At 34.2% G+C, this 22,069-nt stretch overlaps 3 protein-coding genes across 5 annotated transcripts in view; all 3 read right to left on the bottom strand.

Moving 5' to 3' along the window:
- Window positions 1-120: 120 nt before the first annotated feature.
- Window positions 121-2,541, bottom strand: LOC119635928 (glycosylphosphatidylinositol anchor attachment 1 protein). Of its 2 annotated transcripts, XM_038030978.1 has the most exons (6): window positions 2,407-2,541; window positions 2,275-2,328; window positions 1,862-2,212; window positions 1,612-1,803; window positions 442-1,550; window positions 121-381 (listed from the first exon to the last, which is right to left on the bottom strand). In XM_038030978.1, the coding sequence occupies exons 1-6, from the start codon at window positions 2,450-2,452 to the stop codon at window positions 253-255; spliced, it is 1,881 nt and encodes a 626-aa protein (XP_037886906.1). In that variant the 5' UTR covers window positions 2,453-2,541; the 3' UTR covers window positions 121-252. The 2 variants fall into 2 exon arrangements, with proteins under 2 accessions (XP_037886906.1, XP_037886898.1); XM_038030970.1 differs by having other exon boundaries at window positions 123-381; window positions 2,275-2,541.
- Window positions 2,542-3,438: 897 nt separating this feature from the next.
- LOC119635670 (histone acetyltransferase KAT8) lies at window positions 3,439-5,227 on the bottom strand. Its single transcript, XM_038030609.1, has 2 exons — window positions 5,173-5,227; window positions 3,439-5,115 (listed from the first exon to the last, which is right to left on the bottom strand). The coding sequence occupies exon 2, from the start codon at window positions 4,998-5,000 to the stop codon at window positions 3,522-3,524; it is 1,479 nt and encodes a 492-aa protein (XP_037886537.1). The 5' UTR covers window positions 5,001-5,115; window positions 5,173-5,227; the 3' UTR covers window positions 3,439-3,521.
- Window positions 5,228-7,395: 2,168 nt separating this feature from the next.
- The window catches only part of LOC119644839 (probable WRKY transcription factor protein 1), a 22,827-nt gene continuing 8,153 nt past the window's right edge, over window positions 7,396-22,069 (bottom strand). Inside the window, exons 2-7 of one of the 2 annotated variants that reach the window (XM_038044598.1) lie at window positions 15,383-15,552; window positions 15,025-15,300; window positions 10,944-11,231; window positions 10,640-10,856; window positions 8,555-10,430; window positions 7,396-8,491 (exon numbers count right to left, since the gene is read on the bottom strand). In XM_038044598.1, the coding sequence (XP_037900526.1) occupies window positions 7,657-8,491; window positions 8,555-10,430; window positions 10,640-10,856; window positions 10,944-11,231; window positions 15,025-15,300; window positions 15,383-15,552 (3,662 nt within the window). In that variant the 3' untranslated portion in view covers window positions 7,396-7,656. The remainder of the gene's footprint in view (window positions 8,492-8,554; window positions 10,431-10,639; window positions 10,857-10,943; window positions 11,232-15,024; window positions 15,301-15,382; window positions 15,553-22,069) is intronic. The other variant, XM_038044599.1, reaches the window with a different exon arrangement.

The following is a 22,069-nucleotide window of genomic DNA, read 5'->3' as shown; positions in this document are numbered from 1 at the left end:
TATATATGTATATATATATATTTATATATGTATATATATATATTTATATATATATATATCTATACCTATATATATATATTTCCATACATATATATTATTATTATTAATAAAAACGTATACACACACTCTTGAAAGAAACATGAATACACATGCACACGATGTAATAATAAAGTATTTGTTGGAATTATAATAAAACTATTGCATTATGATGAATGTAACGCATCTATCCTAGGCAGTATTTCGCATCACAAATTATTTTAACTTCTTTTGTGTGATAACAATTTGGTCGGAAACACGCGCTCTTAAGACTACTGTCCAAAATCCGCACCATAAAGGCAACAGTATAAATACCGCCACTGTGTAAAGCCAGTTCCCATAAATCTGCAACGAACAAATTTAAAATTTTAATCTTATCTAAAAGATTTTAACAAATATTCTTACAAGATTGTCCATCAAAGAATACGTTATGCCATCCATAGTAGCGAAAATAGATTTTATTAATAAATCGTTTGCCGTTAACTCGGGAAATTGTCTAATAGTCAGAATTAACACTATGGTATACACTAATACCAAAGGATTTAAAATAAGACAGTATAATATACTTAGGTTTTTCCGAAAACTTTTGCATTCTTTTATAGGCATATGAATGGCTAGCGGCGCTGTAATAATGCCTAATAAAAAGGCAAGAGCAAAATTTAGGAGTCCCACAACCGCCAAGGTTAGCCCCAATACAATTAGGCAACCAAAATGTAACTCGTGCAAACTTTTTTCAGATAATTTATAGAGAAATGGTAACGTGAGAGCGACAAACACCCAAAATCCCATGAGGAGTGATATGGATTGCGGAGTATTTAAACCTTGTCTGTTAAGGTTAATAACAAGAAAATCTAAAACGGGTCCGTGACAGTACATAGAGGCAAGCATACATATATAAATTGATATTGTTAACGCTGATGTTTGCCCCGAATCCGTAGTTTCAATAAATGCGGTTTGCTCAGCATTTTCTTGCTCAATCTCTAAATCATCTTCGTTGTCGAAGACTGCGTCACCGTTTGCCATCAACCATAATAGAAAGGCTTTGACAAATAGTGGGAAGACTAATAGTATCATACAGGGCATGTAATCGCCAATCGAAACAAAACGATCGTTATGAATAAGTATATAGAAAAAGTAGCTTTGGTGGAATTTTTCCAATAAATTATTGAGGCTACGCGAGATACCTTCAATGGTTTTTAAAAGAGCTAAACCATTGTAACTATGTGCACCGTTGGTATGCCTTCTTACACCCTCCAATGTTAGTGCTTCTATGCGATGACGATGGAAAAGACCATGATTACCGTTTGGTACTCCAGTTGATTGAGTTAATAACATACTAAGCATATTTTTAACGTTATTTTGTAACGTCGAATGATGAGATCTTCGTTTCTTAAAGGTAGTATGCTTATAGCCCGACGTAATACCTTCTCTAGCGGTAATACGTTGCACTACATTGAAAAGATCCAAATTAGGCAGTTGTCCATTAAGTCCTTCAATTTTGACGTCAATAAATTCTGCAATTATGCAAATACCAGAAATAGTATCTACTCTGAAGCATTTGCAAACAAATCTTACCGATGTTTAGGTCCTGTATTTCTAAATTAATAGCAGCTTGCAGGGCACCAGCTCTTCCCGGTAGATAGCCATATTTAAGATGTTTACTTTTCGTTGGGTCCTCACTGAAGTAAGCACTTAGAAAGGCTTCCATACCTAATTGCTCGTGTTCAGTGACAAGAAATATTAAATCTTTAGCCCAGTAATTCTTCTCTAGAATTTAAAGTGCACCATTAGGTAGATAGTCGAATAAATATAAAACAGAACGCACTTCTGGCAAATTCAGCAAATGCTAATAGAACAGGTACGCTTGCTGTTACCTCATTATGGACAGAAGAGGGCAGTCGGTATGGAGCCGAAAACACAATACCTTCGGTGGAACTTGTTCGCGGAGCTCGCAGTATTCCATAAACATTTTTACCTTGAAAAATCTTCCCTTTTGCAAATGGATAAATCAATGTGTAATTGTGCACGTAAACTTCGAGTCCGATTTCTTTCATTTCATGGGAAATCCAAGCATACGGTGTGATTGTTTTGTGTTGCTCACGTTCCCTTTGCAACTTTTCCATGTACAGCTGCATTAAGCGATTGGAATCCTGCTTAATTTCCGGATAGACCAGGCCTTTAATTATATTCCTTATAATATTTTTGTATTTGAATGGCAATGCAAGTCAAATAACTTACCCGGCGATAGAGCATTCTCGGAAAGATATGTACTCTGATTAAAATCTGGGTAAGCTAAACAAAGAAACCATATTATGCTAGCTATGTAACATAGCCAGCATATTTTAGCATGATGTTTAGATAAAAATTTACCAAATTTGTTTTGTGGTGTTAATGAAGGATCCGAAAGAATACCCATAACTCTTTAGATAAAAAATTTATGAAAACTTATCACTTTCACAGAGTAATATAAATAACAAACGTCAGTGCTGTCAAGATTTATGAATTGTTTATTTTTTGAGATACCATAACGGAAAAAAGGAGAATGTGTTAAAAATGTGTTAAACATCTGGCAACAATTGCTGTAAATATAGATATTACAATACATATATATTAACAATTGAAAGATTGGAAATAAGAGAGTAAGTGCAAGTTGATGTTTGCATGCCCTTTTATTAATTGGCAAATTAGTTCGGGCAGCAATTAACACAACCAACGCAAATGGCAAGCCAGGATATAAGCTTTCCTAGAAATAAACAATTTTAATGAACGGAGACAACTTTATAAGAAACGCAAATCTACCCTAATAATAATAATTTTAAAGCTTCTTTCGAAGGGAATGCTTTTCATCTCGCATGCTAGCTTACTTTCGCTTTCTTTTTTTATTATTACATCCTTGCCGTCAAATGAGTATGGCTTAAATTAATGCATTCTCTTTCAATTAATTTCATGCCCCAGAGTTCTCTACCGACGCCAAAATGTACACTTGTAATAACCATCACTTCTTTACTATGCACTTTTAATAATGACCATTAAACTGGGAAAGTGTTAAGCTTATAAGAATGCCGAGGAAGTTAAATTTCGCGGCATATTTATGCAAACTTGTACTTAGTAAATTTGAATTCTTGGCTGATTTCGCTACGTAGGGTTGCTGCACTGCACTAGGGAGTTTTTCGCGTTGATTTATTTCGAAAGACTTTTGTCTTCGGTCTTCCAGAAAATAATAGGGATATATATGGACAGTCCATTACTTACGCTTAGATATTTCTACATCGCACCCCTATATTAACAAATGTTTTGAAAAAATGACAAAAACAAATCATAAAAGTTTTTAACTTTTCCTTCTCTTATTTTATTGATAATCGTTTTCATAGCAACAAATATTAACACGAGCGCAAAATTATATATATTTTTTTATTTTACAATTATTATCAAATATGTAATAGTACTACTATTGAACTTATTCTCTACTTAAATGAAAAGGAAAATTATGCTTTCTTATTAAACTTTCCTACAGGGTTACGTTTAGGTGGACACCATCGTAAATGTGCTGGATCAACGGTAAGTTTTGGTTTTTTAAATTGCGGCAACTGTAAATGTTCCACTACCGTTTTAGGTGTTACACATATGACATGCTGACCCTTCCAATATTTAACCATTTTCATGGACTGTAGCGTGTAAATGATGTCATCGTGCGTTATGCCACTGAGCTCGCTTAGCTCTTTAATGCTTTGTGTTGTGGTACGACAATCTCTCATTAACTCGAGAAGGGTGTACGCCCAATAGCTGCGATAACTAAGACGTCCTAAGTCGGACAATGGTTTCTCCGGACTACCCACAATGCCTTCTCGTCGCGATAATTCATAGCTAAAAGCAATCAAGAGTTTGCCATAACCTTTACGTTGGTAAGGCGGCAATATTAGTATGCAGGCAACATTGTTATTCTCAGGTGATTCCTTTTCCTTGGAAAAATAGCCAACTATATGGGCCCCTCTCTTATCAATTTCACACAAGACATAAAAATAAAACGGTTCCACATCGTAGTAAAGTGTTTTATGGTCCAGAAACAACTTCGCCATAAGACACAGCATTTGACAGTACAGTTTATGTTCTTTGCCGTCTATTTCAAATATGGAAATGGTGCCTTTGCGGTAAATTTCATTGCCCGGTGGTTGCCTCTGTGTACATTCGGATGCATGATAACGGTAAGTTTTTTGGAAACGCATATATTTTAAGCAATATTCGCACACATATAGAGTGCCTACTTTACCATATTCGTCTGGATATGGGCTAAAGTACCAGGTGTCAATTTCGAAACGACCGATACGTAATTTATCTATGTACTTGACTTTGGTAATTGCTTCGTGTTCTTTCTCCAGGGCAGCCGTCGTAGGATCCATTTCAGCATACGTCTTTTGCACATGATTTATTTCGTCGTGTCGTCGTTTTTGATTCCGAGTTAATTTGCGGTCAGTATTTTCTACAGGTGAAGGATTTTCTAAGGACGCAATTTGCTCTTTACTTACTTTACTTAGTTGCTTAATAGTTTTAGCCCCCAAACTGTCCGCAACGTCTTGGCCGATTGCAGTATTGCCGTTTGTTTTAGCGTCGGTGGCATCCGTAATGCGATCTCTCGTCACCCATTCATCCAATCTTCTATTCAAGCCGACATAGTGAACATAATATTCAGCTGACGACTCTATTCCTCTCGATTGTATAATTTGGGCTGCATGGCTGTTGCCGTCACCTCTTCTTATCATGTATACATCACCGATACTAATTTCCATTTCTGCGCTCGGCGCTATTTTGTTGTTGTTAGTATTATGGTTAATGTTTATATCAATTTTTATTTTGTTTAAAGAGCGCTCTGGTGTTTCCTCACGTTGCCTGCGCGTTATTGTTCTCTCTTTTTCGTCAATCTGTTCTTTACCACTATCCTTCTCGGTTCCTTCACTTTCGATGGTCATTATTTATTTCTTTTTCTTTTTTGGTAAATCTTAGAATAATAAAACGAAACCAGTAGACACTTCTTTTTTTTTTTTTGGTATGTTGAACAGAGATGGACTAAGCCAATAGTAAACACTTCAAATAAGAAATAAAATTAATACCACTTTAAATCGTTTATAAACAATTGCTTACGAAAATTAAATGCGACATTAACTTATCAGCAAAGTTGCCTCCTTTTTACTTTATTCCAGGATTACCAACTTTAATTTTTCTGTAGCTTTCAGATGAATGCGGATACTCTAGGAATTAAAGCACATATCATAAAAAATGAATTAAAGAAATTTTTGGTTTTATATTTGGCTACACCATTGCATATGCAGTTTAATTGAAAATCTATTGTTTAATTTCGATAGATCAAAAATTTCTGTCGACTGTTATGTTATATACGTATATATATGCAATAAATGTGAACATTAAAAACTTTGAAGGCAACTCAACTTTTTATTTACTGTATTACACTTGGCCGATATGTGCAAATTATAAGATTTTTTTATCTTTAGGGCATAAGCACATTGGGAGCTGACGCAATAACGTCAAATTTTCGGAATGCTGGCTTTTTACGAGATTTTGTGGAAACTGACAAATCACATGGTTTTGTATCTGTGCAAACTAAATAGAAGCGAACAAACGTACAACAAGAAGAAACTAATACAATTTATTTTAAATTTAAAAGTTATTTATTTATTTTTTGTTTATTTCTTATTCGTTTAAATTTTCTTCATATTATTTGTGATCAATTTTAGGTTTATACTCAATATTATATTATAAGGTTTTGCTACCTCATAATTTTCAAATTTCTTTTATTTTCAATTTAAAATATGTTTTTCAAATTACAACATTTAAGTAATTAATAAATTTTTGATTGATTAATGAAATAAAGAATGATGAAAAATGTGTTAAAAAGAAGGGACATGAAGGGGTACTTCACTGACGCAGTTAAACTAAGCGAAAGAATTGAAAATAAATCGTTTTTATTGCTTATTTTTCATCCCTTATAAAATAGTATATAGCATAAACTGAAATTTCAAATCACTTAATATAAAAAAAAAAAAAATTATATTAGTGCAAAATGAACATAAATTAGATAAATAACTTTTAAATTTACAATAAATTATCTTCATTTCTTCTTCTGTGTATTTGTCTTTTTATTTCATTTGTTTGTGTATCTACAAAATCATATGATTTCGAAATTCCAACAAAGTCTCGTGGGAAGTCGGCAAAGATGGAATAGAAATAACGCATTATTGTTTTGGTCTCCTTATTGTGTTTTCTTTCATTTGGGTTCCATTCTCAGATTTGTGTCTCCCATCGCAACGCTGGTTAAATAATGAATAGATGGATATTAAATCGCTAGGAGAGAATAGGGTTCCTACACTGGTAACAGTTTCATACCACATTTTACGTCTTTACGGTCGTCTTCACACCTATCAGGTTGAAAGACAAGCGGTCGTATTGCATTTTTTGTCTGCTTACTATAAATATCTGCCAAAATAGCAGCCAAGAGAAAAAATCGGACAATGTTTGGCTTAGTTTTCATGGCATGCAAAGTTCAATTGTGCTAAAAAAAAAATAAATAAATTAATTTTTCCAATGCACTTGATGGAAGTAAATAATAATAACACCAAAGATCACAAATGTTATCCTAATCGGTATGCAGTGTGCAGATGTGTGATCTTTGCATTGGGATGAGAATTATGTTACAATGAGAATGGTGTTTGTAGAAAAGAGTTGGGCCTAAATCAGAATCGCGATCCCAATAACAAAATTAATTTTAATAAGAAGAAGAGTAGGTGAGTGTCTTTGCTAGAATTTAATGTCTAGAAAGTATTGGAAATTTTAACAAACTTTGAGTTCTAATTAGTATGAAATTCAAATAATGATATAAAGAACAGTGTCTGGGATAACGATCTTAGGGTAGAAATCGAGTCCCAATTGAAGTTCTAATATAAATTCGATGTGTGATTGCAAAACTAATTGACTTGGAAATGAATGTTGTTCACGATGTTGGGTTTTTAACGTCTCACGCATACTGAAATGCTTATAAGTGATTTTGCGTTTAGATGGATTTGATTATTATGAGAAACTAAGTGTTCAAGTAAAATATGATAACATAAGAAATGTATTTAAATAAAATTTATTTTGGCACTTTATTACACATGTATTGCAGAACCACAGTGAAAAGTCGGCTCAAGGTTATATATGTACATAAGTATTAAAATTTATAATCAAAGATCTTTTCTATTTGTTTCACTATTAGTCATACGTTTAGATATGTATATATATATATATATATATAAATATAAATATAATATATATACGTAACGTTGAAGGAAGAAATTAATTAATAATAACGAATGAGAGCTAAAAGGCAAAGAAATTTTCTTAAATGTAGATTAAATTCATAAGTTATTAGTAATAGTAGAAAAGTGGTGAGCTATTACATAAAGATTTTTACATGGATTACATGTTCACTAGGAAATCGGAAATATTGATACCCATCTTGTTTGAGTTTGAAACGATTCGTAAATGTATATGGATAACGGGAGATGGCTTTGGATTTTTATTTGCTAACATGTCAAATGAAACTAAAGCCGTTTGATTTCTGGGCTGAGGGTTTCACTTGCGATACTCGATATTGCGCACTTTTATAATCGTCGAGCCTGAAGCGGGAGTTTGTTCACGCAGATACTCATCGTAACGTATAATGCCGGCTGTATCTTTATTGATTTCAACCGATGAGCGGGAGTCGAGTGAACGTTTCGGTTGCAATTGATATCGCGAGACTGCTTGAGCTTTATAATCATCATCGGCATGGGAACCGGATCTATAAGTCGTACCTCTATCTTCAAATTGCCGATTCGTAATTTTTGCTTGCCTATCGTTTGTGTAAACTCTTCTCTCTGTCGTTGCGTTAAAATTCTCGTTAGTTCCCAATTTTGTTAGATCTTTCTGGCTACGGCTTATTAAATTTACGATCGAAGGGCTTTTAAGTGCATTTTGTGGTAAAGATTGTTGCTGATCCTTCGTCCACGTATAGAGATGAGGATTGGATTTAATATGCAAATGATCTGAGTAATTGTTATTTGAAGATTTTTCAATATAAATAGGACTAGGTTCGTTGCCTCCGTTCATTGCGTGTATACTGAAGCTTTTACTACGATTCAAATTCTTGGGGTAGGTACGTGCTGGCTTCAGCGGACCCGTTTGTTGATTATTATTGGCTTGATATGTAATGCGTTGTTCAGTTTGTTGACGAGACTTATTTTGAACTGCATTCGAGTTCCGTGCTTTATTCAGTTTTTGTGTTTCGCGATGATTGGTGGTGGGCTGATCATTTAATTTGCGTGGCAAGGTTTGAGCACTACGGTAGTCATGATGTAAATTTGGAGTAGATCCAGAGACACGTTGATTACTTTTCTGATAACGACCTAAAGTATGAGCGGATTGAGTTCTAAAATAATAAATAAAATATTATTAGATCCAATTATTGGATCAATTTGTGCATAATTCCTACCTCTCATTATAATAAGATGTTGAATTATCGCGATTATTCGACAAACCATTTCGCGTTTCCCTTGCTGTTCGAGGATTGGTCATTTCATTTAGATTCTCCTTATAATAAAGACTACTGGAGTACGGATCCTCACCAAGATAATAGCGTTGTTTAGGATTTTTTGTTCCTGCACAAGGTTCACGACTGTTCGCAATCGTCGTTGAATTTCTGTAAACGTTGCTGTCAGCTGCCCGATTTTGCGGAATATGTCTAGGACTATTAGATTGTCGTATGACGGTGAATTCTTGTTCGGAGTCTTCGTGAGAGGGTGACTGATTTGTATTGCCGCCTATATGACCATCAATAACGTTATATTGTTGATAGGTGGTGGTGACCTCTTTCGAATTTCGTTCTGGCTGTTGAGAATTATGCGGAAAAGCAATCGAAAATTCACGTGATTTACCCTTCGATTTTAAACGTAGCTTACGCTCGACACTGGCGGATCTAAATTTGCCAACAAGTTTGCGTAATGAATTGCCAATTGCTTGGCCCATTTTTGTGGATTTATGAGAGGTGACGGTGGAAGTTGAGAGAGTTGAAGGTGTTGTCTGAGTGGTCTGCGTTGACATTACTGCGGATCTGGGTGTGTGATGTCGTATAGTTGTTGGTGGCGGTGACGGCGTGTTACCGGTGAAACGTGTATGTTGGTGCGGTTTTATGTTCAGAGCGGAGCTGCTATCGTGCGGTTGTTTGCTGTAGATATTTTCATGCTTCTCGGACGGTGAATATTTTCGTTGTTGCATATGAAGACGATTCGGATCCTGGGCATAGTAATTCCCCCGAGGTGATGAAGAACGACTACGAGGTGGTGGGGAATAATCTGGTGGCGGCTCAGGAAAATCATGTTGGTCTTGCAAGGATGGCACATTTACAATCGCTGATGTACTGTTCGGTTCACGTAATTTCTTTTCGCCGTTCCGCCTGCGTTGCGGCACAATAGGTCTATTTAACGCACTCATATCGTGGCGTGCCGATGGCGAGATATGATAAGTTGTTTCTCGTTTTAATGAGTTATAATTCTCGTAGACCCTTGTATGATCAGCTGACGTAGACGTCTTTCTGGGTACAATGGCGGGTTCGCGTTCATCTATAACATTCGCATGAATAAATGCACGTTTATCTTTTTCTTTTACGTTGAGACCGTAGTGGAGGTCGGTACGTGAACCACTAATATTATGAGTATCTTCAATCGAATGCGAAGGAACTTTGTCCAATTCTTCGAATTTATCTCTCGAATTTTGACGAGATCTAGCTAAAAATTGTGAAGATATGCTTTGGCGTTTCTGCTGTAATATATCTTCTCGACTAACGTAGCTATCAGCGGTTTTTGTTTTTATATAAGTTGGTTTATCTGTGCCAAGATTTTCTCTCGACGAATATATGTTACTGGCTTTCCGCAATTGACTACGTTCAACTGTCGCATGGAGATCATCACGAAATGCTTTGGACGAGAAATGATTTGATGGGGTTGTGTCTTTACGATTCCAGCTAGAAGTACCATGATAATGTTTACTAGCTCCGTTATTTGGGAGCACCGAAAGGGGCTCCGGGTCGTAACTTTCAGGCGGCGGTCTTTTATCATAGGAACCATAATGGGCAGTGGCTGTCGATGGAGCATTTTGATTTTGATTGGACTTAATTGTAACATTGAAATATGTTTTCTTAGTAGGCTCGACAATGTCAATTTCATCTTCACGTGAATCATTTGAAGCAGTCGATTCACTGCCAAAGTGGGATTCCAACCATTTAATGGTCTCTCCTTTACGCGTCTCTTCTTCTCTGTCAAAGTCCAGAGGTCGTTTAGTTAAGGCGTCTTTTCGATCCATCAATAAGCCGGCTTAAAAACGAATTGATTTAAATAAAATGATTGGCAAATAGAATTTTGAAGAATTCCCGCCGAACTCCGTTGCCTTTCCCCCTTTTCTCATATCAATATCAATATCAATATCAATATCAATATCAATATCAATATCAATAGTTTTAAGAGAGAAGGACAGACAGATAGCACATGGGAATCCTTGCCAATATTTATTGTGTATGTCATACTTTTTTGATGGTGTAAAAAAGCTTTATTATAAGGTCTACGCATCTTCCGCATTCGATCCGATAAACTGTCCCAATCGTCGGGGCGCTCTAAGGTATTATCATTTTCCATTTGCATGGTTTCGGCAGCATATCTCATTTCTGTGCCTACTACTTTCCCATTTTCAATGAGATCCGCATCTTGTTCGTCACGTCGCTTGAAATAACGCTGATTGGCTTCCTTAAATTTATGAAAGAAAAACAAAACAAAATTAAGAAATTAAGAAATTAAGAAATAAAAATCGTAATAATCGTCGTATTCACTTACAACTGTTTTAATATTTTCGTGACTAGCGACGGAATCTTTTTCGGTATCGGATAATTCACGATCAATTATGACTTCGTGTTCGATTGCTCTTTTTTGTTCCGTTATTATTTTTCCATTCTTTTGAGCCAGTGAACGTTTTTGAATGTCTTCCGAATCGATTGTTTTATACGACTTGGTAGTATTGCCTATTATTCGTTTACCCGCTGGTATCGAGTTCTTTTGCAAATCTGAAGAAAGCAAAGCTTCTTCAATATTATCTAGGCCGCTATTAACGACCTTTACAAAAGCCTGCAAATGAACATGTATAACATATAACAGAAGACAAACAAGAAGAAGATGCGTATTATTGTGAAAGGTAACATAAAACCGCTAATAATAAAATAAATCGGTTTCGTAGCCGACTCTTTTCATAATCGTTTGTTTAAAAAGTATTGAGTCTTTGAAATATAAAGTTATCGATATTGGAATATGCTTTAGATAGTCGATTGCATGCGCATTAGTTCAGTGGGCCATTTTCTGCTCATAAATTCGTTTTTATATATATTTCTTTAGTTTTCATACTCAGAAAAGTATCTTATATCAATTCATTCAGATTATTATGCCCGGGCTGTGTTTAGGACCATTTTATACGGTAAGTGTATAAGATCTTTTTAGATTAAATAAATTCCATCAATTTCCGACGAATGATCAAAAATGAATGCGATCTGATCTTAAAGGGTTGATACCCGATACTTTCTTTTTCGAGAAATTTTGAACGTTTGCTTTAAATTGTCTTCGTGCTATACAATCGATCTTAGCAAATTATTATATGGATTGATACGCAGGAAAAAGGGAGCATTAAATTTTTGTTGCTACTGTCAGGCTTCCCTCTTGATATTCCCCCTCCGTTATGATTATGATATTTGCCGTTTGACATAGCAGCAAAGATTGGCAAGTAAAATTTTAATAATTGAAACTCTTTAAGCCCGTTTTGATTCAAATTATTTAGATTCTCGAAGACGTGATCACTACTTATACGATGCTCTTTCTTCGCGTTTACCAAAGTAATTGCCAAACCGGAAGCTATTGATTTTCATCATGTATGCTGCCAGTAAATAGCATGAGTCCAAGCAATATTTACGTCCCCCACTAAGAGTAGGATACGGAAAGTTTTCAACTCCATGCGCATATATAGTTAAGGATTGCTTTAAAAAAAACTGCTTTCAAAACGATTGATTTAAGAATACTCGGCTTAATACTTTTTAGAGTAGATAGTATTTCCATTGTACATGCAGTTATAAGCGATCATTATCTTCTTATATGGTATGAATAAAGACACATGTACATTAAAATGTAAAGTCTATCATCATATTATAAAATTTTTGAATTTCTCTAAATTATTATTGTTATGGTTTTATTTATTTTTTTTTTTACTTTCAACTTGTCAGTGCTTTTGTTTAGAAATATTTTACACGCTTTGAATGTAAAACAAAACGTATCAAACACTAAGGGCGTCTGAGGATCTCTCTCTCTCTCTCTCTCTCTCTATGTTTACGTGCTTTAATTAAATTTCATTTTCTTTAGCAATGTCATATGCAGACGACGGTGAAGTAAATTTTTTGTAAATTTCAAACAATACCAATACACACACACACACACACACACACACACATAAGTAATTATATTTATATATATATATATATATATACATATTTATATATGTATTTATTATGTACGTATGTATGTATATGCTCATATTAATACATACGGGTTTACAGACATGGCAAACGAACTCGTCACTTGTTTCTTCAACTTATTTGATACACATACATACATGCAAAGATAGATGAACGCTATACGCACATTTCTAATGATATGAGAGTGAAAATTCATATGCAGAGAATAAACCGTTATAGTTAGGAAAATAATTTCTTTCTTTTCATATCACTAAACTTCATATAACTTATGCAATTCAAAGGCGAAGACTAAGAAAAGTCGAAAATATTAAAATTTATGTGAGTCGACAATCAATTGTCGCTTGCAAACTATAATGTTTAGCGAACTTTTCAAAGACGTCAAGCTGGGTGAAAGATTCTAATGAAATTGTTAGCAGAAATTAAACTGAATAGTGTTTTGTCGTCTTGTCGGGTTAATGTACGAATTTTTATTTTCCCAAGACTTGTTTGCCTTGGAACATGTTCACCACTATCGCGTTGCACAGAGTAAAACGCGTCCGTCCCCTTCCCTCTGGTTCTCCTTCTCCTTCTTCGTCTCCGTCTCTTTCGCTCTTTCTTTTTCTCTTTCTATTTCACATATTTCTCTAGCGTTTCTTTTTTTTTTTTCTTGCTTTAGTGATTGGGTGTAGTTTTTTTTTTTTTTTTTGCCCGGAGTTTCATGTTTTGCATGCACAGCCTACAAAACTCAATCCGGTGAGCTGTTATTACTACTGCTTTTGTTCTTGTTGTTGGTTATGTGAAGTTCGTTAACATGCTCGCACGCGCATACATTTGTGCTTTAATATACGTGCGCAGGCATTCTTTTTTAAGGTTGATCTGTTACTGTTGAAGGAAATTCTTGTTGTTGTTTTTGTTTTTTGTTTTTTTTTTTTTTGTTTTTTTTAATTCTCTACATACAGTTTTTCAATAATTGACCAAACACTTGGATCAGATAACAGGCCAAGTACGCTGGAACTGGTGTTATGTAGTTATATAATGCTCAAAAGATGGGCATTAAGGCCTAATCGAGAGACTTTACAGAAACCCAAAACAACATTATCATTATTATCAACATCATTATCAATGCTCTCATCAATATCATCGATTAAACTGGTTTATGAGTTTGAATGTGCATTGTATTCACCACTGTTGCTAATATTTCACCACCAATAAATAGAAAGATTTCTATCACAATTATTAAGGACCGGTAAATTAATTGTCGGTTGCGAAACAACGATCACAATAAGGGTGACACTAGGCAAATGATACCTTTTCAAGTTAATTAATCTTTTCTTATATAATTTGAAAACAAAAAAAAAAAAAAAACAAAAGAGAGAGAGAGAGAGCGAGAGAGAGAGAGGGAAAGAGAGAGAAAAAGAGAGAGAGAGAGAGAGAGAGAGAAAGAAGAACAACAATGCAATCCAGAAAAATGAAATATTAAAAATCTATTAAATAATCGGCGATGCTTTGCTCCATTCTTCTTCTTCTTAACAGTGCTGCTGTTAATTTGTTAATCGTTATATTTAATTTTTAACTGTAGCACTGAAGGTAGATAAGCGAAATGTGTAGGTACCTAGACGGTTTATTATATTGAAACTGGAAAAGCAAAAAAAAAAAAAAATGTTATAATACATACATGAGAATATAGCAAGTTTTTTGCTTAAGTCTTTCGTTTTATCACAAATCATTAACTAAATGTTCATTGTGGTACAAGTTTGTTTCTGAACTCTTTTGTTTTCTTCTTCCTAAACAAGTATGTGAGAAATATAAAAACCTCTTATATGCTGACTTTACTGCATGGACAACTCAACAGTTTACGTTATTGTTTTATTATTATTATCATTATATTATTATTATTATCATTATAATGTTTTATATCATGAAAACAAAATGAAAATGAATATAAGCACAAACACTATATATCTATATGTATATATATATATATATATATATATATATATAAAAGAAATTATTCTTAGTTAACCTTTTTTCTTTGGAAATTATGTATCTGTTCTTCACAGATTCCTTTGCCATACGAGTGAATGCTTGTTTTATAATTGAAGCAAATAATACACAAACACATATACAAAGGAAAAACTACATTTAGCGCAGAAGCCTATTCGAAAGCAATCTTACAACTTTACGGCTTGCATGCCAATCACTAACTGAGCTGGAGACCAAAACTAAGTTGCAGCTAACTGCTATGACGCGATTTGCTTTTTGGTTTTTTAATAGCATTCACCAACATATTTGATGATACGAAATCTCAAGAGTTTTTCGTTTGACTCTAACGCTGTCAGCTAAGTGCGAAGTGCGAAGAGAATTTCTATGCACATTATGGCAAGAAATTCTCTTGTCTTTTATAATATGATTTATAAGCTTTTTACCTCATCCGAAAAATCTCCCAAATGTTGAACATCTTCAGTTTCCAGATAATCGTCTCTTTCTTCATGTGATATAACACGTTTCTCATTGATCTCTCTTACCAAGCCATCAGTTGGTGTTGGTACCAATTTTTTTATTATTTTATTACCGTCACTATTGTTATCACTTTTCACTAATTCTCGATTGCCATCGGGAATCATCTTTAATGCAATTTTATTCTTTGCTCCGCCAGCATTTGATTGTTGTTGCTTAACAACCGGTAGACCTAGATCATGTTTCTAATTAAATGAATCAATAACAATCGTTTTCTATTTTAAAGAGTAATTGTTCGTTAAGCGTTCGATATAAGAAATGTACTACCTCAGTGGTTTCAGTCTCTTGTTTATCCGTATCCTCTGTGGTATTTGTGGATACTATTGGACCAGAATCATCAATCACTTTACCATCCTCAAACACAATCTGTCGTTTAACGTGAGTTTCAATTTGGCGTGTTGTTGTGAGTTCGGTTTTTCGTTTCGTTATCCATTCTTCTGTAACGATAAGAACAAGCTTTTTACTATAAAAATGAATTATTTCAATAAAATACTTAATAAACGAAATCGTAGCTTGTCAAAGCAATCCTCGATATAAATGTTGAATTGGTAAGAAAAAAAATACCAAATTGACTCTATCTGTTATCTCTATCTGTCATCGATTTGTATCAATTACTTGTCAAATGTTCGTAATCTAATCTAATGATTCATTAAAAACGCTTAAAATTGTTATTATTACGAACCTAGGATAACCGAGGCACATTAATTAGTTCAACCCTTTGCTCTATCATACAATCGACTTTAAAACATTCTCTTCGTTTTCGCTTATATTAGCAAAAAAAAAAAAAAAAAAAGCATAGCGTGTAAAATATTTATAATAAACTTGACTTTCAATATATTAGCACATATTTATAATTATATGACTAAAAATTGTTCTTCTTAAATAATTAATTTGCTAATTTGTTCGCACTCCGTATAGCAATTGCATGAAAGTAAGTATATATATATATATATATATATATATATATATAACAACAAAAAAAGCAGACTTTTTTTTTTTTTGCTCTTTCCACTTAAAATCTTTGCTTCTAATTTCTGAATAATGAGAGGTAAATATCAAAAATTTTTACAATATAATATTAAGTGTTAGTTGTGAAAGAAGAACAACAAAGAGATCGAGAAAGAAAGAGAAAGAAGGAGGAAGAGTAAAGCAATAAAATTAGAAATTTTGTTTTTCGGATATTTAAGAGAGAATCGTCAAGAAAATACATGAATTAACTTTCTTCCATCCCATTTTGAAATAACCCTAAAAGTATACTCTTTCATAAATTAAAAAGTGAATTATAGAGAACTTGAAATATGTGAAAAAGGCAGAAGAAGTGTTATTGCAAGGCTTTTCCTTGATAAATTGATCTTTTGCTGTTTCGGTTTTCGTTTTTCCAAATTTCTTAGTGAAAAGAAACATATATTCTTAAACTTGGAACTAATTCTCATAATAATAGCGATTTGCGTCATACATTCCGAATCAGAGTAAGGCGAAGGCAAACTAAGATTCATGTATATATGAAATTTGATTTATAGTTTCTTTCTGGTTTTTATAATCAGCACCCGAGTCCTCCTGATGTACAAATACATTTTTGATTAATACCATCTTCTCAAACGGTCCAAGCATGTCCGTCTGTCCATTTGTGTAAACGCTCTTCGCGGTTTTATGTGTTTTTTCTAAAAAAAAAAAAAAAGTTGTTAGTCTCCGCAGATTCATATCATGCGGATTCATATTGAAAATGATCCAAACTGATCCAAAATACACAGTCTACGGTAAAAAATCATTTTTTGCTTTTTTTTTTTTTTTTTGTTTGACTTTTTGCTTATTATTATTTATAAGCTGCAACGTATGGAATTATAAAAAAGAAGCCGCGTATACTTTCTAGCTGATCGTAACGTGCCTGCACCAAAAGGACAAAAAAAAAAAAAAAAAAATGGGCACATTTATCCATAGTTAGAGAGCATTGGGACTTCGATATTCACTTTTTTTGGCCTTTTTTTTATTTGTAACATAAGGGTGATGGGTGCAAGAGATTCTAGAACTACAGTCAAATATAATTTTCATATATGTTCTTAATCGTTTATGGCGTCTCTTACTAGTTACACTAGTAAAAATGCATTTGGAAGATATTTCTCTTAAGGATTTGATCAAGGTCGGACTCTTTTAAATGTGGCAAGCTATTTGGACGAGTCTTGATCCGTACGAAAATTTTGTTGTTGAAAAGTAAATGCCTTTGCAATCAATCTTCCTGTCATGAATGTCAAAACTAGTTAACGGAGTTTGGAATTTGCAATAATAATGGACATAATAAGTGTTGTTTTACTATAATTCGAACCATATTAGAATATATGATAATTTCGGGATATAATATATGATATGATAATACGGTAGAGCGTGCAATTGGGCACACACGCAATCATCCACTAGACTAAAGCTACTCCCTATCTCTTTCTGACCACGTCCAGGAGACAATCTCTGACTGCCTCGTCGTATAAAAAACAAAAACAAAACAAAAATTGAGAAAAATTACAGATGACTATTACAGCTCACGGTTTTATCATAATTTTCTTTATACCCTTACCATTCCCTTACCATTAGTTGGCGATTTACAATTGTTTTACTGATTCCAAATCCGGATTTCGTATATAGAGTCACAAAGCATCTACAACTTGTAAACAAATGGTTGAAATGTCATGATGTCGTCACACATTTCGTTTGAAGGTTGATACTATGTAAAAATTATACGATTTCGTCAACATTCGTCCCACATTGCTATGTTATCCTACAAAAATTTTATTGATTGCTCACAAGAGGTGAACTCTAGATTGATTTTAGATGATTTGGAGAAAAAAGAGGAGGAGGTTTAAAGGCTTTTTAGATACTTCTAATTTATAGGCGGTGTGTGTTCAAAACAAAGGTGACTTTTCAATTTTCTCGAAAAATATTTATTTGTTCATTAGCAATGATTTTGTCCCCTTGAAAGTAAGCCACCCTACATACAATGTACTTGTGTTAGCGCTTTTCTCAAACCTCGAAGCATTTCTGATTTGCGTTTTGTGGTATCGCCTTAAGCTCCTTATCTCCTTAATCGTTGCAAAGCTGCGTTCTTTCATGGGTCTCTTCAATTTTGGGCAGGGCAATAAGTGCGATGAATATCGGTGATTGCATCACGGTGATCACGGTATGGTTTTTGATCAAAAATATAACAACGAAGTAATGACAGGCAATTTCGGAGCAAACTTCATTGCCACACATTGGCGCGAGCTAACCGTTAATGCCCGACATCCTTCATAAGAATTTTCTTTGCTGCTTCAACATTTTGATCGGTTGTTAACGTGCTGGTATGTCCAGGCCGGGCACCACCATTAGCATCTTCTTAGAGTTCTACGAAGAGCTTGTATCACTTGCAAACATTTTTTATGCTCAAAACCAGTCGCGCCGAATACCACACGGTCAACATTTTAAGTGAGCTGAATCACTTACTTGACTTTGATTTTTCGGACGAAAATTAATTACAGATTCATTGAGTCATTTTCTTCGATAGCAAGAAATCGCCAAGCTGAGCAAAACACGTCTAACCTTTACGTCTGTCAACAACAAATTGAAAATGCAAAATAGCCGATAATGTTAAGATTTGTTTGAGACAAGTGTATAAACAGAACAACAACAAACAAGTTCGAACATCGAATGTACAGAGCCTACGATTTTTGAAAAAGTTCACCTTTTTTTTGAATACTAAGTTCAAATTACACGATTGATAAGATGACTTAGCGTACTATCTACTATTTTTGATTTCTTATACTTTTAAACTTATTTTTTACTTATATTATTTTCCTTTGTGCTAAATTTTTTAATACAAGAAGGGATAAGTGTGTGCAAGAAGTCGGGATATGCGAGGAGGGGAAACAAGGAAGTCTCCAAAAAAGGATTCGAATTTTGATGAACCATTTTATAGTGTTACGAAGTATAATGAAGTTGCAGTATATTGTATGTGTGTATGTATGTGAAAATGCTTTTGCAAAGCCTACGCTGTCAAAAGGATCCCAATGACATAATGATAATATGTTATTGAACTGTCGAAATATAATACCAATGATGCGGAGAAGAAGTCAGCTAACTCGTTGTAAGATTGTTCACTTATTCTCGGACTAACGATCAATAAAAATGTAACCACTTAAGGCGATCTTCTACGAGTTTGCGACAATTTTCGAGTCCCATCTGACTTATCAAGTCAAAGAACTTATAACTTTACGTTGTGTTCCCGCAGTCCAAGAAAGTTCTCTTCGAACGGATATCAAAATTATTAGAAAGTTAAAAACAGTGTTCAACACTCCATCGACAGCTAGGGGTAATCTCAATCGTCGGCATTTAAGCTCATAACAAAAAATGCTGTCACCTTACGATATCGCTATTTGAAAAATACATGTACTCCGAAGTCTAGATCGCAATATAACAATGACTATGGTAAAATTATTCCTCGCTTTAGATTGTAAGCCGTCTAATGTTAGATAAGCGCAAGGCTGTGCTTAACAAGCAGCGATAACACATCTTCATGTAAACTAATACGTAAGAGAATTGAGACTTATGTACATGCAATTATAAATATACTATAATTATATAACTACAACAACTACAAATATAAATATTATCATTTGATTTAATCTCTAGGTATAAGAAAAGATGTCTCTATCTGAACTTAAGATACAGCCATTGGTGAAAAACACCCATGTGCATAAGACGTATTCTCGATGCACTTGTTTATTACACAAAAGCCATATTTTAAAGACAACAATAATTGATGTATTTGACCGTTCAATATATGTGAACGTCTATGTTCATAGATTAAAGATCTCTTTGACGGATGGGAAGTAACTAATTTTTTAGCAAGTCTCCGGGCAAGACAGTTTTAGAGTGTAGAAAGAGATAGGGAGTTATGCACTTTCGATAATGTACACGTTCTTCTGCTCTCTGCTCTCAGCTATGCCACGAACACGAAAACTTGAGTTTCCAACAGCAAGCTAACTAATGCAACCTTTAACTCGACCAATTTTCATAATACTTAACATAAGTTATTGCGTTCGGCAGAGTTTTTTTGTCTTCATCCTTTACAAAGAAAAAATAAATCTCATATAATGAAATACTCATTGCTAGATGATATTTTTCTACTCGCATTCGCAGGGTAAGAAAATTATATTCGATCGTGACCGAATATTTTATATACCCATCACTATTGTCCTTAAAAAGGACTATAATAACTAGACACGATTTTTGTCACATACGCTTGTTGCGGCTGTTGTAGAGATGTCCTATGATCAGTTTAGTTCATTTTCCAATTTCTTTTCGAATTTGTATGTAGGCGATATCGGGGGGAATGTTTACCACATATACCATACAGTTGGGCAGATGAAAAGTTGAATAGACGAACAGACGGACATGCTTAGGTGCGTTCCCACTTTACAACTGGCCAAGTATTTATATATAGTTTACAGGCTTTTCGAAGCTTGCTTCGCCCCGTGTTATAAAGGAAATGATAAAAAATTAAATTTTGATACACGATAATATTGGGCAGACATAATCAATTTTTGCCATTTCTTTAGAGTTACTACAGCATCGCCCATTGAATATATGTAACAAATTTTATACATTTATCTGCTGTATATTGTGCTGTTTATGAGTAATGGGTAAAAAAAATTAATTTTTTTATGCCTTTTGAAGAACAGAGGTGTTCTCACTTCACGTAGCACTGTAGGTATGTCCTTCGATCGATTTAAATCATTTTCAATACCAAACCGCGTATGAAACCTTTCAATATTTTTGTCAAATTTGAAGTCGATAGCTTGATTTATGCGGCCAGGGGAATGTTTACAATAGACCGTAAACGGTCGGGCAGACGGGCAAGCGGGTAGTCGCACTTTGAACGCTGATCAAGAATATATATATAATTTATGGGATATATGATGCTTCCTTCTGGGCGTTGCAAACATTTTGACAAAGTGAATATACCCCTCATCCCGCGATGGTGGATATAAAAATATTACGGTAGAATTATCCATGTGTGATGAGCAAGAATCTAAGAAAGCATAGATTTTCTGAGTTGATTTTGTATTCTATGCGTGTTCCTTGACCGTCGAGTTGAGTTGATGCAAAAAGCTTGGAAAATTTCGCGGAAATTTTTAACCCTAAATTTTAGTCTATACGATCGAGAGAATGTTTATCGCGGACATTTCACAGGTGGAGAATTGGTCAGACGGACATATCTAAATTGATTCAGAATTATGTACTGAAAAAGAATCTTTGAAGCTTTCTTATCTCACTCCCATGGTGGCAAGTTAAAAAAAAAAAATAAAAAAAACTACACTCTTGGAACCTTTTTTTATATTATTAAAGGGAATTACAAAGGCAACGATTAAAGCATGCAAGCAACTTGATCCTTAAATAATCAATTAAGTTCGTGTAGATATGTGCAACATAGAGAAGGGCTTGAGATAGCCTCTATATAATAGGTGTATGCAAAAATTTTGATCCGTCACTCCTACAAGTAAAAATGATAAAGAAATGGGAAATACCGGCTTACATAACGATTGAATTCGATGGATCAGATCTTCCGCTACATAAAATAATAGTTTTCCGTTTATTGCTTTATTCAGCGTACCCCGATACTAATCATGGACAGTCAAAATTCTTCTTCTTCTTCCAAATTCATGACTTTTGTTGTTTATTTGAAGAAATCTCCTACCGAAATCAGCCAAAGAGTTTACGAGACTTATGGTGATGCTGCAGACTCCATCATATTCCAATTGTCGATTTTGATTTCGATGGCTTAAGCGCGGCCACACGAATTGACTGAAAATGCCATTTTTTGGCCACTTGTTGAAAGAGTTGCTCAAGCTCGAATGGTTAGTTCTGGCATACTCAACGTACTCGCAAGACTTGGCTCTTCCTAATTACCGCTGGAGCTTGGGTGGCACG

This window comes from Glossina fuscipes, unplaced genomic scaffold, assembly GCF_014805625.2.
Source record: "Glossina fuscipes isolate IAEA_lab_2018 unplaced genomic scaffold, Yale_Gfus_2 0, whole genome shotgun sequence".
Taxonomy (NCBI): domain Eukaryota; kingdom Metazoa; phylum Arthropoda; class Insecta; order Diptera; family Glossinidae; genus Glossina; species Glossina fuscipes.
This window is presented reverse-complemented; position numbering and strand designations above follow the sequence as displayed.